At 39.1% G+C, this 17,941-nt stretch overlaps 1 protein-coding gene across 1 annotated transcript in view; it reads right to left on the bottom strand.

Moving 5' to 3' along the window:
- Positions 1 to 17,786: 17,786 nt before the first annotated feature.
- LOC135208709 (FLYWCH transcription factor 2-like) overlaps positions 17,787 to 17,941 on the bottom strand; it is a 15,322-nt gene continuing 15,167 nt past the window's right edge. Inside the window, exon 4 of the mRNA XM_064241189.1 lies at positions 17,787 to 17,941. This exon is cut by the window's right edge and continues 323 nt beyond it. Within this exon, the coding sequence (XP_064097259.1) occupies positions 17,787 to 17,941 (155 nt within the window).

The raw sequence follows: 17,941 nt of genomic DNA on the forward strand, positions 1-17,941 counted from the left end.
CACACAATCAAATGAGACACGCTACAGATCACGTAGGCGGTAGTTGTCTCAAGCAGGGAGCTTGGACTAATGTTATAAACAATTGAATGACTACAGGTGACGGCATGTTATCTTAGCCTACATACTTATGGTATACGTCATCTTTAGCGTCTCTAGTCCTGATCACATTCCTGCAAGCAATCTTTTATATATATGGACTAACATTCCATATTTTATTATGTAAACACTTACATATATAATTCTTCACAACCTTCCAAAACAAGTGCCATGTGACAAAGGATATCCAGCAGTGCATATGGGCTGAACATGTCAAGCTAAGACAAAATTCTTTAGAGCATGTCAGAAATAGCAAAATCAAAAAGTTACAGGGAAGTAAAAGTCTCAACCCATTCCAAAAAGGATTAATTTCCTTTCACTCCTTACCCAAAATGCCACAAACCATAAAAGACAAATTCAATATATCATATATCTTAAGGCACTGGTCAGAGGAATAAATAGACATATATATTAAAATAAATGGGGTTGATAAACTTAGCTCTTGCTGGTTAGAAACAGATGCAAGACAGTGAATTCCTCAGGGCACCGACGTGAGGCACGAATCAAAAAACACGCTGTATGCATAAATAAGATTGCGAATACATTCCAGAGATATGAGGTAAAACATGGGAAGGTTACTTCAGGTCATTACAGGTTACCGAGTACATGGGAACAGACTAGCATGCATATGTGTGTGTTCAGTAGCATGCGTGTATCTGTACATGTGTTGGTGGGCGTACATACGCACAACGGATGAAATAGTGAATGAGATATAATCTCTAGTATGTGAATTAACTGGGAATTAGATGACAAACTGTCATAGTGATCACAAGAGACTTAGGCGGGCCACTCACTGTTGATATGGTCGTACGATGAGAACTGGGTGGGAGGAGACTCCAAAAAAATGACTGCAAACTCACATTACTGCCCAGTCTGAACAAAGTAGTCAGTCTTAAGTTGGCAACCACACAGTTCGGATGTGGCAGAGGGAATATCTGACAATAAACCATATATGCTCAGACTGTGCCGTTGCAGCCAGTATAACAATGAAAAAAAAAAAAAAAAAGAATACTGGGTCAATGATTGGTTGTTGAAGAGAGAAAAACTCCCATTTATTGCTTTTAAAGGAAATACAGGTAGCTCCCAGGGATTGCTATGATAAACGTGAGGGTGGACGAGGCAACATTCAAATTGTAGGAAGATTATAACAGTCGTGCAAAAGGACAAATGCATGACGAAATCCACAACGCCCTGTGAAAGGCCATATGCCACATTACACTACTTGCGACTGACTGTTCTTATCAAGATATAAAATTGAATGCGGCCATATCGGCCAAAGCTCTCGGAAGAGTCATGCTGGAAACATGTTAAACTATTTGGACAACACTGCAAAGACTACATAATGAAGATAAATAAAACTCATGTATGCATACTTGTATCTTTGATAAAAAATAAATTAGCTTTTAGAAACTCAAAATAATTGACTCTTCTACAAATATACCAAACAGTTTGTAGTTTATAAAATTAGTGTAGGAAATTATAAAAGTGAAAAGGTGATAAATCTTTGTGTAACCAGTCATTACGCTACCCTATTTCGGAATCAGCACCAAGTACCATTTAGGAGCTTTTTAGCATATAAAGAAACATCCTCAGTTTATTTTCTTATTTTACCTTTACTTTGGAATATAACTGATTAAACGTCCTGAGCAAGGCACCAATTTTTTGTTTTTGTTTTGAGAGATTTCTTTACGTATTGTATAATATACTATTAAATACACACACACACACACACACACACACTATTACGTCATTTGGTGCTTTGAAATCTTTTCGTTACTCCAGGATCTAGAAACGCTACGTCCTTCAGTCTCCAACATCACTGTGGTGAATGAAACCTTTATGTAATTTAATTTTGTTTACAGTCATAAGGTAAATTGCAATTATATAAAATTTTACAAAATTCAGTATGTAAAGAAAATAGAAAAATATGTATATATATCATGTCTAAGGGACGAAACGTCTTAAACAACACTTCCTGATTTCTTAGATGCCTCTACTTTCCTTAATTCTTTCCGATTTGAAGGTCTTATATTTAATATTTATCTTCTTGTTCACCATTTCTTTCGTAGCTCAGGAATATTTTTTCTTTAGTTTCTCAACTATCGATTGATAAGCTGCATTTCTTTTGTGTTTGTCGGAATATTCTTTACTTATTAAATTCCAAAGACATTGCTACGACTTATAAATCTCGAGGAACCCCGTCCAGAACTCTTTATCTATCGAAAATCTGACATGTTGAACGATATTCTCTTCTAGTTCATCAGGCCTCGTCGAAGACACCACTCACGGTCAAACTATCAGTTCTGAACGATTTAATCAGAAAACCCCTATTTGACTGTCGTGTCGGACCGTGAGTTACTCATTCAAACCTCAACTGTCAGGATTGTCGATCCGGCTTGACTGCCGGGATTGATCAGATCTGACTTGACTAAAAAACACTCCACTCACATTCAAACTTGCTTAAACCCCGCCCATTTCGATCGGGCATGACAAATCCCATCTGACATGAGTGGCCAGCCTTAGGCATAGGGAAAAGGCGCTGAGTTCTGTCGAAAAGGTAGTTATATATCTTTGTAGTGACATTGAGTTGAGTTCGAGAGGAAAGGGAAGTGCGATGTGACACTCATTTATTGACGAACTTTAACATTTCATTGTTTAATAATCATATTCTCATTTTCAGATGGATTCGAAGTCACCATTTAGAAAAAATGGATTTCTCTAGACTTATATTGACTTTTGATAGACTATGAATAGTCGGACAAATATGTTTTCGGGGAAAAGTAATGATAGCTTAACGATTTTTGAGATGTTCTATAACTCATTTTATTCCATTTTCATGTTAACTATTCTGTGAAATAAACATTACATTTTTGTAATAGCGGGAGTTTGAATTCGCCTATATTTTTTATATTTAATTTTAAGCTAGCTACAGGGTGGCATCTGACGAGACGATGACACTCATGGGGTAAGTTCATTCCCAGTTAGCAGTTCTCTTCAATTATTTAAACGATCGTCATTTTGAACCTCTTAAATATATAATAACATACAAATTAAATTAAGATGGACTTGAGTATTTCTTTGCTTGCCTACAACAGATTGGAACTTGCTCGCAGCACCCATCAATAGCTGCAGTGAAGCAAAGTATTGTGTGTCATCTGTTATGGAAAGACAAAACCCCAGGGTATCAAAATATAATGTAGACAACAATTGCCAAGGAGATAATAACAGCTGGCACATTCCATTCTTTGCTTTATATGCAGATTTCTTATAGTAAAGACGATGAGTCACTACAACGTGAATGGAGCCCTTCAGCCATAATTTTTAGTTTAGTAGAGAAATTCAGTGTAGAAGAAAAAGAAATCAGTAGCTTTTCTGAAAGTTTGCAAGAAAATAATGATAAATAATTTGAGGAAGCAATAGATAGGTTTAGAATACTTCGGTGGATTTATTGACCACAAATTTCCATTTTTTTACTCTTGATTCCATAATAATGCTTAAGTAATACATCTAAATACTCTGTTATTTTTAAGAAACGTATCTTTGTGAAAAGGTGCATACAAGTTGTTTATAAGATACGCGCTAAGCCTGTTTCATCGCCAGAAATTGGTTGCATACAACGAAAATTTTGTGCAAGGTGTGTTTTACTATACTATTTTTTCAAGCATTACATATTTTTTTAATGTGAAAATATGTGGAAATTCCTAGTTATCAATATTAACAATTAAATCCATATTATGTGAATACTAATGCTATTATCAAATATTAGCAAAAGATATTAAGTATTCTATATGGCTAGCTACAGAATGCTAGGTCGATCTAATGTTAGAGACCTGGCATTCTTCAGACCTTTGAACGAGTTTAGAACGTAACAAGTTATAAATAGTTTTAAATCCTGGGAAAGATTAAAGAAACTCTGGAAATCAAGAGTTTTCATTCCTCAACCTTAACCAGTCTCAACTAAATTTGAATATTAAGATTCACGAGTTTTCAATATCGTGTACCACCTACAGCTAAGAATGAGACATAATCTTTTATTTTTTCTAGAATAGGCCCTGGCTAGAATTGATATCGTATGTACCCATATAGTCTATGTAGCCCATTTCAGAAGAAGGGTATATTTAGACCAAACTACATGCTGTCGTTTGTTGGGCTATGCATTACTTACCCCATAAGGGGGTAGCGCCATCAGTGCACCTCATGCGGTGTACTGTAGTAATTATTTCATGTTCTTCACAGCATCCCTCCGGCCCCTAACAGCAACCCTTCTTATGCCTATTACTGTACCTCCATTCATGTTCTGTTTCTTCCGTCTTACTTTCCACTCTCTCCTAACAATTGTTTCATAGCGCAATTATGAGGTTTTCTTCCTCTTGCACCTTTCAAACCTTTTTAATGTAAATTTTCGTTTCAGAACTAAATGACTATATATACCAGTGGTTGGCCTCTGGCATAAATGACATTTTTTTAAAGAAAATTACGTTTTTCTTACCTATACAAATCTGAGTTCCTTTACATTAGGAATTAGCATCGGCGAAGCTAGAAAATGGCCGTTAAACTCTTGAACGAGGTAACTACCATCCGGTAGGCGGAAATACACCCGACTGCCCGGATGTATACAATCCAGTTTGCCTTTCGGCCCAAGGTTTCAGACTGAGGGGTGGCATGGTCGGACTTAATCCGTAAAGGACCTCAGGTTTGTATGGTTAGGAAAATTACAATTTACTTTAAAAAACTGTCATTTGTTCTTGAACAATATGCAAACCATCGGTCTTTTACGTTTGGAAGACAGTGATTGGAGGGAGGAATCTGCGTGAGTCTCTTTGAACTGACTGGAGTTCAGCGCACATTGGCTACTCCTCCTGGTTGAAAGTGCCTGACATATTGGTCGGAGTATAGGAACTACGAGATCAAATGTCAAACTTCTGGACATTTTCACAGGGGCGGATTTAGGATGAGAAGGGCCCTAGGCCAGTGACCTTAGGGGGCCCTCTCACTTATGGGCAAGCAAAGAATGCCCCTCACAGGTTAGGGCATTAGGTTTCCAGGATTTATTTTCTAATTGAGCACGTCTAGATGGCTGCCGGCAAGAGATGGCATTGACATATCATGCAATACTTTGTTATTCATCTCATGGGTATCTTCAAATCATATTGCTAACCACACTTTGGAGTTTACTTTTTGGATTCCACTAATCTGCAAACATGCGGATATTTTTAACTTGATTTCTTACACACTTCTCACAATTTCTTTCACAACCAAATAACTGATCCTGAAACTAAGCTTCTCCTAATTTTTTAATTGAGCACATCTACACTGACTTTTGAGACGATGTGGGAATAAAAATCTACCTTTTTCAACAATATTCTATTTATTGCAAATTGGCCAAATTAACAATTTTAACTAAAAAATTGGCCAGTGGTAATCTTTAATGAAAAGTGAAAAAATTTATAGAATTAGTATCAGTTACTATGCAATAATATAAAATGATGCATGCAATCATGTACGGAGTTTCCAACCTTTTTTTAGGCTACTATCCCCTGTTTTATTTTACTTTATCAAACTGGTAATTAATAAAAATCTGCTGTAATATTTAGGGGTGAAAATGTACCATATCTATTTACTTTATGTATTAATATTTTTCATCCATTCCCATGAAGGTTGAAACTAAATCTTAAACATATCATTATTTCATATATATCTATTAATCTATTATTACTATTATTATTATTAATCAATTAATTATCTTTTATATATTTTTAATTATTATTAATTTTTTTGCTAAGTTGCTGGGCCCTCACAGGCACGGGGCCCTAGGCTTTGGCGTACTGTGCACTGGCTCCCAGCCCCCCTTAAATCCGCCACTGCCTTTTTGAATGAGTGAGGAACTGTAACTCATACAAAAAAAGACTAGGAAGAATCTTCAGAGTCGGAGGCAGCAAGGCAAAGACCCAAAAAGGATTTATCTTAATGCCATTTTCTCCTTCCTCCCCTTGCTAGAGGAGGGAATGGGAAGTCTCCTATTATTCTATAAACAAAAATGAACATGTGCTCAATGCGTAGATTTACCCCAGCAGACGCCAGTTCCAGCAAGTGTAGATTTGTGTCCTATTCTCAGATTGAAGGAAGAGAAGTAGGGGATTGAGGGAGGGGGAGGAGGGGAGGCCAGTCACTCGGGATGCTTCTCACCTCCTGAACCATACCTTAGGCAAGATGCTAGTTATACTGGCAAAGGAGCTGGGTGAGAAAACACAACTTGTTGATTAGCCACCACACATCCAAGGAAAAAAGGTTCCAAGGACTTGTCGGTAATACCCGAAGGTAGAAATACATAAATGTGGTCTCACCATTTCTGTATGCAGACCAACAGATTACTCCAGAATGCGAGGGATAGACTATAGACCAAGCCACTGATCTTGTGAGCTCTCAGGCGGAGTGTACAGGTGACGTAGTCGCCAGCTGCAGAGAACCTCCTCCTGATCATCCACAAAATCAGGAGAAAGACATGTCCTTAGACACTTCTTCCTTGGGAGGGTCAGTACCAGTGAAGTCATCAACATTCATGTTATGGATGTCAAGTCTTTTTCATAAGTACAGCAACACACTAACAGGAGAGAGTAACGATTCATCTGGATCCTTGATTACAAAGTCCAAGGTGTAGCGGATCATGAAGGACTCGAACCTGGCAGCTGATGCATTGATCCCTACCTTTTGAAGCGTGACATCAATGCCAGAGTGAGAGGAGGTGCATCCTTGGAGACAGATCTCTGATGATTCTCAGTAGGGCGTGGGCAGAGCACGAGAAAGGAACTCTAAACAAGAGTCAAATGCCACCTAGAAACCTGGAGTCCCTGTGATGGCAAGACAGAGAAGTTTCTCACCAGTATTTAAATCTCAACTGAGGAGAAACAACACTACTTCAGGTGAAAGACTAGGCCGAATGTGGACCTACGTCTTTCACGCCTACATTGGAGAGAAGCATCTCTCATGGCTCTGACCAGAGAAAAAGTCCCATCAATGATACCAGCCAGCAACGACAGCTTCAATCCCTGGAATGTTATGGAGAACTGAAAGAGTTTAATATCCAGCTATTTCCATTATTGCTTGGCGAGAAATCCTATGCATGCTAGGGAAGCTAGATAATCTTTAGTCATGAAGACACAGGGATTGTAATGCTTAGAAGCACAGCTAACAGGCCAAGTGAAAGGCAAAGTCTTCCATCATTCATTTTCAATTTTGGGTGAACATTGTTTGTTTTGTTAAACACCTTCCAAATGAGAAAAATACAGAGATGACAACTGTCGAATTTGTCCCAAAAAGTCATCCTAAGTCATCGCAGCAGCCCATGGGCAGTAAACAGAAAGATGATAGGGAATCTTCCAGATGACAATATCTCCATGAAAGATTGAGGGAAGAAGCACTCTGCCCCATCACTTGAATCCAGAGGCTGAGTTTGCCTACCAATACATTCTATTAGGAAATGTGTTTGGCTAACAGAGCTATCAAGTGCACTAGTTACACTTGAGAGCCTGCAATTTCAACTGAAACAAAAAGGAAACAAAACCCTCTTGTTTGGTGATTAATGCCGCTACTGTGGTGTTGTTGCTCAACAACACCACTGGGTGCCTCAAAACCAAATCCTGAAACACTCAGGAGGCCCAAAATACCGCCTTGAGTTTCAGGATGTTGATAAGAAGGTAGTTATTGTCTCGGTAGCACATCTCAAAGGCAACAGTCCTACAGACATACAACTATTACTCAGTCAATGCATTTGATAACAGAAGCATGTTGCGAGGGGAATATGCAGACATATTTAAAAGCTCCTGGTAACTGAGCACCAGCCTAATTCCTTCCTCATCATTTGAGAGAGGAAAAAGGATTAAGGACTGGAAATGGACCTCCTTCATTCTCTAATGAAGAGAGCGAAGGTGAAGCTTTCCTGAAGAGAGGCTTCTATTGCAACAACAGGCCACCAAAGATGAATAGCTCTTTGCTGAATTGGCTTTTCCCAAAACGAGAACACGGGAAAGGAAGCAGTATGGAAGTTCAATGGAAGATAGATGAGACCAGGAAGAAAGCAGGTGCTTCCCTTGAAGGATACTTACTACCGGGTCTCAACTATATTGTTATTAAGTCCAAAGACTCGACAGACAACCCTTCAAAGCACCAGCAGTAGGAGAACACCTGTTAAAACTGTTCTTTCCTGTCTCTTTCCTGCTGCCCTCTTCCCAATTGGGAAGAAGGTTGAAAGAGAGAGAGATACGTATGTGTACTCTCTCAGAAGAGAAAGAAAAAGGCTGGCTATTTCCACAATCACCCTTCAGAGCCTCAGACTTCTCAGGAGCTGAAGGGTTGGGACAAGCAAATACAAAGACCCAGGGGTCTTGGCCATTGCCCAGAGGACAACGCAGACACCCTGAAACATTCCTTGACTACCTCAGTATCCACCACCCTCTAAGAAAAAGAGACAGAACTGAATACGGGTCCATTCCTAAAGGTAGAGTCGACTTCAGGACTTACAAAACTGGAGATCCAAATTAGGACAATGTCCCTTTTCTGAGCACCAGAATTACCCACAGGTTGCTGACTGGTGCTGGGTAGGGAAGAAACGCCCGGCGTCCCCCTCCTCCACCCAGTCTCCAGAAGGCAGAGTCCTCTCCAGGAATTATTGCATCCGAGGAGACAAAGCCTTAAAGGAGTGAAGGTATTCATCTACTTGAGAACGCCATCCCAAGCAAGGAATGCAGCACCCCTACAAAAACTCTTGTCTCTCTTTGAAGAGCAAGTGACTCGAGCAGTAAAGATTATTCACAGGGGAAGCAGCAGTCCTATACCCAAGATCAATATGCTGATGAATCAGTGCAAAGATCTCTGCTAAGTGAAAATCAATGGTATTCGTATCACAATGAAAAACCCTCAAGGTTTTCTGGGGTGTGAAACTCTTGATTTTCTTTCCTTGAAGGGAGACTCAACAGGACTCAAGGAAAACTTTCCTCACCTACTTAACTGTACACCTAGACAATCCGAGGATTAATCTTGAGATAACAACCCTCTTACCCAAATTCTGAAAAAGAGACAAACGAATTGGAATTCTCTCTGTTTGCTTTGCGCCTCTCATAACAAGAGAGAGAGTCAAGAGAACAGGTAAGGAGGAAAGGCCTCTCCTGCTGGAAGAACCAGAAGGATGGGTAGACTGTGGTCAGTTATCAACCTGTGATGACGACAGCATGGATAAGGAGGGTGCCTAGGAGAGAGGCAAGTTCACTCTAACAGAGCCAAGCACTCAATTCAGCTGATCCAAGCAGGTCGAGCCAAAGTAAGTGAGCTGAGTAGATCACATAACACTATTTGGAACTAAGCAGCGAATGAGCAGAGCCAGCTGAGCTGATCACACGAAAGTGACCTGCGGCCTGGTGTGGTAAGAAAGCCATGCTAAAGCAAGTGAGCTGAGCCAGGCTCAATAGGCAAGTCAACCCATGATCGGTATTCGTCTGTTAAGAACTATCACTTTCCTCCCTAAATACTCTAGTCTCCTTTGAGGCCGAAGCCCTTCAATAAGAGAGCGTAAAAGGGGATTCTGTGTCTTCTATCCTGTGTGTTCGTACCCTCTTGGCTTCCTAAGAAACCAAGATGGGTCAGACACAGCACCAGTCTTAGACACATATTTCTAAAACTGGGACCAAGAGCACAGCCAGAAGAGGTCACGCCCATGATACTCCAGGTGCTCAGTCAAGACCAAGGCTCCAGGTGCTTGGTCAGAGACTGAGACACCAGACCGGGCTCTGGCTGACTACTGGTGTAGGACTAACATGTCCTGGCACTTTCTTTCACCCCATGCATGAACTGGAACGGTGAGAGGTCTCTCTGACACCAGTTCAGGAGCACAAACTGAAGTCTGCATACCCGACAGCACCTGAAAACACATGTTCCTGTGAAGTTTGTGATTTGGTTCCCAAAGGCCAGAAAGAGCCAACAAGAGAACCCACTGCCTCCTCGAAAGGAGTTGGGGAAAGGGAGAAGCAGCCTTATTCTTCCTTGACTGATGAGCCTAGGAAGAAGAAGGGGAGAAGGCAGCAGAAGATGCAGATGACGATAAGTTTGATGAAGGTGCTCATCTCACAGGACTTCTTCCTCGAGTTCCTCTCTGACATTTTGTACAGGATGAAAGTCAGGAAGCGCAAGCATCGCCAGGACAATTAGGGCAGGAAGCACAACAGGAGTGGCCTGAGCAACACGAACATCAGAGTAGCAATAGAAACGACCAGGGCATCTGCAGCATGAGAACATACAGGAGCAGCCCAGCTGGCAAGAGCTACAGGAACACCAGTAACAGCAACAGGAGCAATCAGAACAGCTGATTGTGACTGGTCACAAGGGAAACAGGAGCAATCAAGACAAAATGCACAGCAGGAGTAGATGGATCACAGGTACAACAAGGCAGTGCCACTGCAAACAGGACTGCCAAAGTTGAAAAACCCAAAGGAAAGGAAAACTTACAATGATAATCCAGCCTTCTACTGTTGCACATGCAATGCCAATGTCAACCTGAATAAAAAAGCAAATATGATTAGTAGAGAAAGGCTCCTCTCATTCCGATGGTAATTGCCCCATGAAGTGGGAGGAGGCCCCTCAGAAAAGGTTGCCTGACTGCCCAACCTGCAACCCCACCCCAACAAAAGGTGAGAATGCCATAAGGAGAGACTACTGGGCAAGAGAAATGAGGACAAAGGGTGGCTATCAAGGGTGCCATTGGAAGCAAAAAAACTTCCAACTACGCTCTGCAACCTTCCTCCAAAAATTTCCTCCCAGAAAACTTGCCCACAGCACAGGCGACAAAGAGCAACATGCAGAATCATAACAGGATATACTGTTACTGCCTTACAAGCAGAGGGCATGAGGATGAATGACAGGGGAGCGAATGTTATGCTGGGGAAGACGGCCTTACACAAGGCTATCACAAATTGTGGGTTTGTATTATATTAATAAATATCAAACACACTATATTTGATATACATAAAATGTAAGAAAAGGTCCCACTGGGAAAAGGGAGTTTAACGACAGTCAGGCAAAGAGTTCGTGGTAATAACCGCTTAACCACCTTGTTCAAGAGTTTAACAACCGTTTTCAAGCTTTGTCGAAGGTAATTCCTAATGTAAAGGACCAAGGGTTTGTACAGCCAGCAACAAAACTGGCGTTGCCCGCCAAACCTGGCTTGGAGAGATCATGCCCTTCTTGCCCTGAAAGGTGGCCCATGTTCAAACAACCAGTACACACGAATGGGAGGAGGGAAATTACAGTAATCAGGCAAAGAAATGCAATAACGAATGAAATATATTTGGGCAAAGAGATAAGAAATGAGAAGAGAGAGAGAGAGAGATAGAGAGAGTATAAGGAATGGTAACAAAAGAAATGCATACATTGTACAGAGAGAGAGAGAGAGAGAGAGAGACTGAGCTTTTATTCCTTTTTAGTTATTAATCTAATGGATATATTTGAGACCTGCTTTAAAAATGTTATCGCATATATTTTGGAAAATAATTATTATGAAATCATATCACATCATATTGTTGTAAATCGTTATATTTTCTATATAAAAAAGCCTTAAATATTATTGGAACTGACTTTTCATATTAATATTATTCAGACGGAAGTGTCCTTTTTCATTATCTATAGCAGCTGTATTCTCTCTCTCTCTCTCTCTCTCTCTCTCTCTCTCTCTCTCTCTCTCCTTGCACGTTTGACGGCAATGATGCCTCACTGCTGGGGTGTCATCACAGGGCCAAATCATTGTAGAAGGGTTTTGTTTAACCAGCAGTGAGCGCCTTCCCTCTGCTCATTGGCACTGCTCACCATAACAATACTTCTTGGAATTCCTTGAAACAGGTTTCCATTTGTAGTTCGTCTTCCGGAGGATCACTCAAATGAACATTGACAATTTCACCTTGCACAAAATCGGTTTATTGATGATCTTCTAATGGCTTCTTTCTCATTTTGCTTGATCTTCTTTTGTCTCTTAGGAAATCAGAGTTTTTCTTTTTCTATCGATGTTCTTGCTATCCTTCGGTTTGACTTCTCTTTGGTTTATCTCGCTTTCCTCCAGCTCTCTCATTTCGCTTCCAGGGCTCCTTCTTGTATCCAGTCTTCCATCTTTTCTCGTCTCCCTGTATCTCTTCTCTGCAGACCTTCATGCATCCTTTTTCTGCTTTCTCTCAGCCTTTCTGTCAGCCCTCCTCCTCCTCTTCAGTATCTACAACTAATGCCATCTGAATATCATTTCTTCTTAGTACCTATAGGAACGTTCTTTTTTATCTCTCGCCTCCCTGGAGCCTCCTGTCCTCTGTCTTTTCTAGTTGAGCAGTTATGCCGTGTTTGGCATTCTCAGGATTCTTTTTTAACTCCTCCAGATGTATTCCATCCTGCACCTGCAAAAGTAGCCTATCTCTTCCATCTGCTTCAGAAATATTTCCTTATCTCTCTCTCTCTCTCTCTCTCTCCTTGCGCTTTTAACGGCATGATGCCTCACTGCTGGGGTGTCATCACAGGGCCAAATCATTGCAGAGGGGTTTTGTTTAGCCAGCAATGAGCGCCTTCCCTCTGCTCATTGGCACTGCTCACCAAAAGAAATACTGTAGCTCTTGAAGTTTGTATCGCTCCAACTCCGAATTTATATATATTGAGAATTTCTGAATATATATAAATTTAGAATTTCCTGACATGGTGTTATCGCTCCAACTCTGAATTTACATATATTGAGAATTTCTGAATATATATAAATTTAGAATTTCCTGACATGGTGTTACATGCTTTTCAACTTCCTTTTGAACAATAACTTGTTTGTGGACGGTCCTCTTGTTTTCACATTTTGGAGTGTTCCTTATATGTACCAGACATTTGGTTTCCTCTTTTTTTATTCCTTGTTGTGTTTGATGGCAGACTCTCTCGAGGAGGGTGAGTAAAAGAGCTTGAAGCGGAAGGTTGGTTTGAGAATCTGCCAGAGGCTTCGACTCGCCTCTTCTCGATTTCGAAGTCTTCCTTCTTCCTTGGAGACAGACAGAGACAGTGTGTTCGTTCGTCCTCTAACATGTGTGTCTTGAAGGGCGCTTTCCCGTTGGGAGTCTTGAGGACTTGGGAAGCCTTTCATCCTCTTGAGTTCCGCCACCTTAAGATCACACTGGGGTCGACGCTTTTCCTTCGTGATGTCTTCCATTTCCTTCAGCAGGCGCTAGAACCTGAGCTCGAGGTCTTTCCTCTCGGATTCGCGCTGCCTCGGTCGCGTCATTATGTTCCTGGATGAGGTTCGCCATCCGCGAACCGCGATGCTTATTCAGTCCTTACCTGCTGGCTTTCTCCTTCTGTCGTAGGAGTTTCTCAGACCTTTGAAGCTGGCAGTTTGCCTTTGCTAACTGCAATGACATATCCTTCACATAATGCATCGTTTTTCTGCCCAATTTCCTTTGTGTTGTACTTCATCTGGTGATTTTCTTCTGTGATCTTGAGGATCTTGTTTTCCAACTGTTGCTTCTCCCTCTTTATCGTTCTTCTTCTTCAGAAACAACGTTTCAGCCTCGAGCGAGCGGGCCCTCTCTCGCCAGGCCGGCTGCTGCAACACCTTATGAGTGATCTGTCCAACGCCTTCATAGTAGTCGACCTCTGCTGCAACTGACGATTTATTATTCAAGTTCACCTGCTGGATGGTGTCTCGCAAGGCTTCAGTTCTCTCGTCCAGTTCCTTTTCCTTGGGCTCTTCAGCTCCATCATCAGAGATCTACATCCTCACCAGTGTATAGGCCGCTAAAACAAACAAAATTATTATTCCCGCGTCAGACTTCTCCTAGTAAATCGCTGGATATGTTGACAACAACGTCCGAACAACAGCTGCTGCCGAGGCCAGACAAGGCCATATTTTCTTCAAACTGGAATCCATATCTGCAGAGGCCGTACCTAGTTCTTGCACACACTACTCTTTCTCGATTCTTCATTGAGTTTCTATATATCACGAGAGATATTTCGATTTGCCAAAATCTATCAGGAAGTATTTTGAAAGATTTGGTGTAATAAAAACTCTCTCTCTCTCTCTCTCTCTATCTCTCTCTCTCTACGTTTAAGGCTTTGCAGTGACAAGCGCAATCTTAGAGTATTAAGAAATAGAGAGAGTGAGATAGAATGTATTTTAGCGCAGAAAAATAGTGTATTGGTATATATGTGAAATCACTCCGTTTGGACCAAAAAATCTAATGTTTTTACCATAACTTTTTTCGTGTATAATGCCTTCAATTAAGGATTTTTTTATTATTCTCTCCATATAATATAATATATATATATATATATATATATATATATATATATATATATATATATATATATATATATATATATATATATATATATATATACTTATCAGAGAGAGAGAGAGAGAGTGTGTGTGTCTGCGGTATTTTTCTTTGAGTTTCTCATAATAAACAAAGTACATAGACTTTGCCTAAGATTAGAAGAGGATTGATTTGATTTGTAATAGTTTTCTAAGTCCAGAAAAGGGATGAGTTTGTCGTATTATTCTATATCATGTAATACTTATAGCAGAAAATATTCACGTACAAACAAGGGTTGAATTTGTGATATTTGTTAAACATATAATTATAAAAAAAATGAAATACCATTTGTCAGTATTACTGAAATATAATGAAAGTCTATTTCAGAATCTTTACTCTCTCTCTCTTTTGTCCTACAAAGAAACAGGAAAAAGCCGAATATATTTTGTGACTCATAAGACTTCACTATACCCCTTCCAATCATTTAAGGAGTTTCGTAATTTATGAAGGGCTCCTAATTGGTTGCTGCAGTATGTGTAATCAGCAGTTTGGCTTTTTATCCATTCTGCGGTTTCTAAACCAAGTAAGGTAGTAGCCTTGCTCTTTGTTCTTGTCAGGAAATCTCAAACACAAAATTCACAAAAATCATATCTGAATCTCACATGGCACATTTATTAACGACAGGCTTCCTGCACTGACCTGCAGGCATTTTTAAGGGATATTTGGGGCTACTCACACATCTTATAAGAGAAACTATTTGTTTAATTACAGAATAAATTTAATTACAATCTGTATGAATTCTTATTTATACAGTTGTGATTCAGGGGAGAGGACACTGTATGTACTTTACAAAACTAAATCAAGGTATCTGAATCATGACATAAAGCTATTTGAATATCTTCAAGTACAATTATTACTAGGAGGTACTTATATAAAGCAATGTAACAATCCACAGTTATACAGACCTATAATTCAATGTGCTTATTTACATTGTATAGTCTAAGGTAGGCTAGCTTGTAAGAATAACCTGACTTTCATAACTAGCCAAGACTTGAGCTGTGGAGAGGGACAGATGAAAGCGATAAACTATTCCTGAAGGTTGCCAAGTTAAGGTACTATTGCTGAGCTAAGGTTAGGCTATGGTAGGCTACCTTTAGTTATTTGATGATCAACCCTGGTAGATTAGCTAGTTGGTAAAATTTACTTGCAGACCAGCTAGTTTGTTAAGTTCGCTTGTGGCCAGCTAGTTGGTTAAATTTACTTGTAGATGAGCAAGTTGGTACAGTTTACATTTAAAACTATAATGTAGTATGAATTTGAAGTATTTTTTAGGCTAAAAAGGATAATTGTAAAATTGAAGAATATCTTACTACCTTTCAGTGTTCTGGCAGATCAACTTCTGCTGATACATGAGGGTTTCAGAACTTATTGATAACAAGGTAAATAACAGCATAACACTTCATTAAGACTTACAAATGCAGCAGGCCTAGGATCAGGGCTCAAGATACAATGTATACAAAGACCTGAATGCAAAACTATGTCCTAAACTATAGTAATTGGGATGATAAAATGAAGAATTTAAATTTTATTGCTTATAGCAATCATATTTTTAATGAATAAGTCCCATAAAAAATTTTTTTTAATTATTGCTTTTGGTTATAAACTGCTCTTTACAGTGCCATTTTTCATATGTCTATTTTGAAATAAACTATGGACTTTTTATTTTGTTTTCTTTGTCATCCATATTATTGTGAACTTTTATAAATCAAAAGCGGTCACGTTTAATGTGCTTTGAAATATGTCAATGGACGGCAATATTCCCGGTGATGGGGTCTAGGACAACTGACCACGGCTGACTGACTGGCCGCAGCTCAACTGGCCGCAGCGGCAAGAGAGAGAGAGAGAGAGAGAGAGAGAGAGAGAGAGAGAGATTTTTATTATCTTTTGAAGGAAATTAGAGTTTATTTTATTATTTTTTTTTTAAATACCCTTTTGATTTTTGTGATTGTTGTTATTGGTTATAAAATCTTTCGAAGAAAACTGGTATTTATAGTTATTAATGGTTTTAAACTATTTTAATTTTTTTAAATGAGAGCTTGATACTTTGCCAATTGGACTGTTTCCTTTCTTAAATACATTGTTGAACTTTGTAATTATTGTTAATGGTTGTAAACTATTTATTTCATGTATGCATATCATTTTTGAAAAGAGGATTCCTCTAAGAAAAGAATAATACTTAAAAGGTAAATTTTATTAAACAGCTGAATTACATAGAAGTTACATAAAAGCTGAATTATTCGAATAAAAAATAAGAAAATAAAAGATAATTAACGATAAAAAAAGTTAAATTTCACTAAAAAGCTGAATTATTGAATAAGAAAATAAAGAAAACAAAAGATAATTAAAGATAAAAAGAGTTAAATTTCATTAAAAATTTGAATTATTGGAATATAAAAACTGCTTAAACTAGCAGCTACATAACTATATATCTTAAGAAAAGTTATGAGCAATTCTTCTCAGATACTCTAAAATATCTCTGTTCTCAAACTGTAGCAACACTGATTTTATACGAGCATCAGCTTCTCGGAATTTCTTCAATTTTATGGGCGGTGTTTGATCAGCAATCAACTGTTCGTAATGAAGATCGACGTCCTCGTTGCACCCTTTTCAAACTATCGATAAACTTGTTGAATGTTGCATCCCTAGTTCATTTTGCAGCCTACGATGAGCAGCTTCGGCATAATTGTTGGTTCTATCCTCATCATTTATGCATCGTTCGTAAACATTCCAAATGTGTAACGGAAAAAGGGGAGAACGTCTGCCATTGCCCCTTCTGTTCATTTTTCCAGCCAATCTAGAAGTTCGAGAAGTTTCTGTGGAAGGTCATCTGCTAATTCCGTTATAGCTGCTGAAATACGATCGGGTGGTACAAATGCTAAGGCAATTATCATTTTAGCACGCAGAGCAAAACTGGCATCAGTATTGTATTGGTGAGATAATCCCAAACATGTTAATTTTTTGTAGACATTCTGCGCAAAGTGGAAAAAACAGCCCCTAATATTAGTAGATGGGAAATAATATTGAAGACTTTTGAAATGCCCTATTTCATAATCACAGTATATTACTTCTGGCTGCAGACTTATTGAATTTCTAAAAGCATAGAAAGCAATTTATCATAAGTTGTACTTAGATTATTTGGAAGTAGCGCATAGATAAACGGATGCATACCACCGTGCATCTCACCAAGAATCACATACACGATAAAAAACGGTGGTGTGATTTTGAACATCCCATCAACAAAAACATTCTTTACTTCCTTAAGTAAATGTGTATTGCTTTCCTTTCCAAATATGATGATTCTGCAGGATGAATCTTGGTTATCTGCTAGAAGAAATTTTCCGATCCATAATTTTGAATATCAACAGGAATAACCAATTCTTCTAAAGATGTAGGATTAGGAGGGTATGCAGACAAAGCTTTACGTTCTCTTCTCACCATTTTTCGCAAAGCGCTATGACTAGGCATAACTCCTTGGTATG

Source organism: Macrobrachium nipponense, chromosome 11 (assembly GCF_015104395.2).
Source record: "Macrobrachium nipponense isolate FS-2020 chromosome 11, ASM1510439v2, whole genome shotgun sequence".
NCBI lineage: Eukaryota > Metazoa > Arthropoda > Malacostraca > Decapoda > Palaemonidae > Macrobrachium > Macrobrachium nipponense.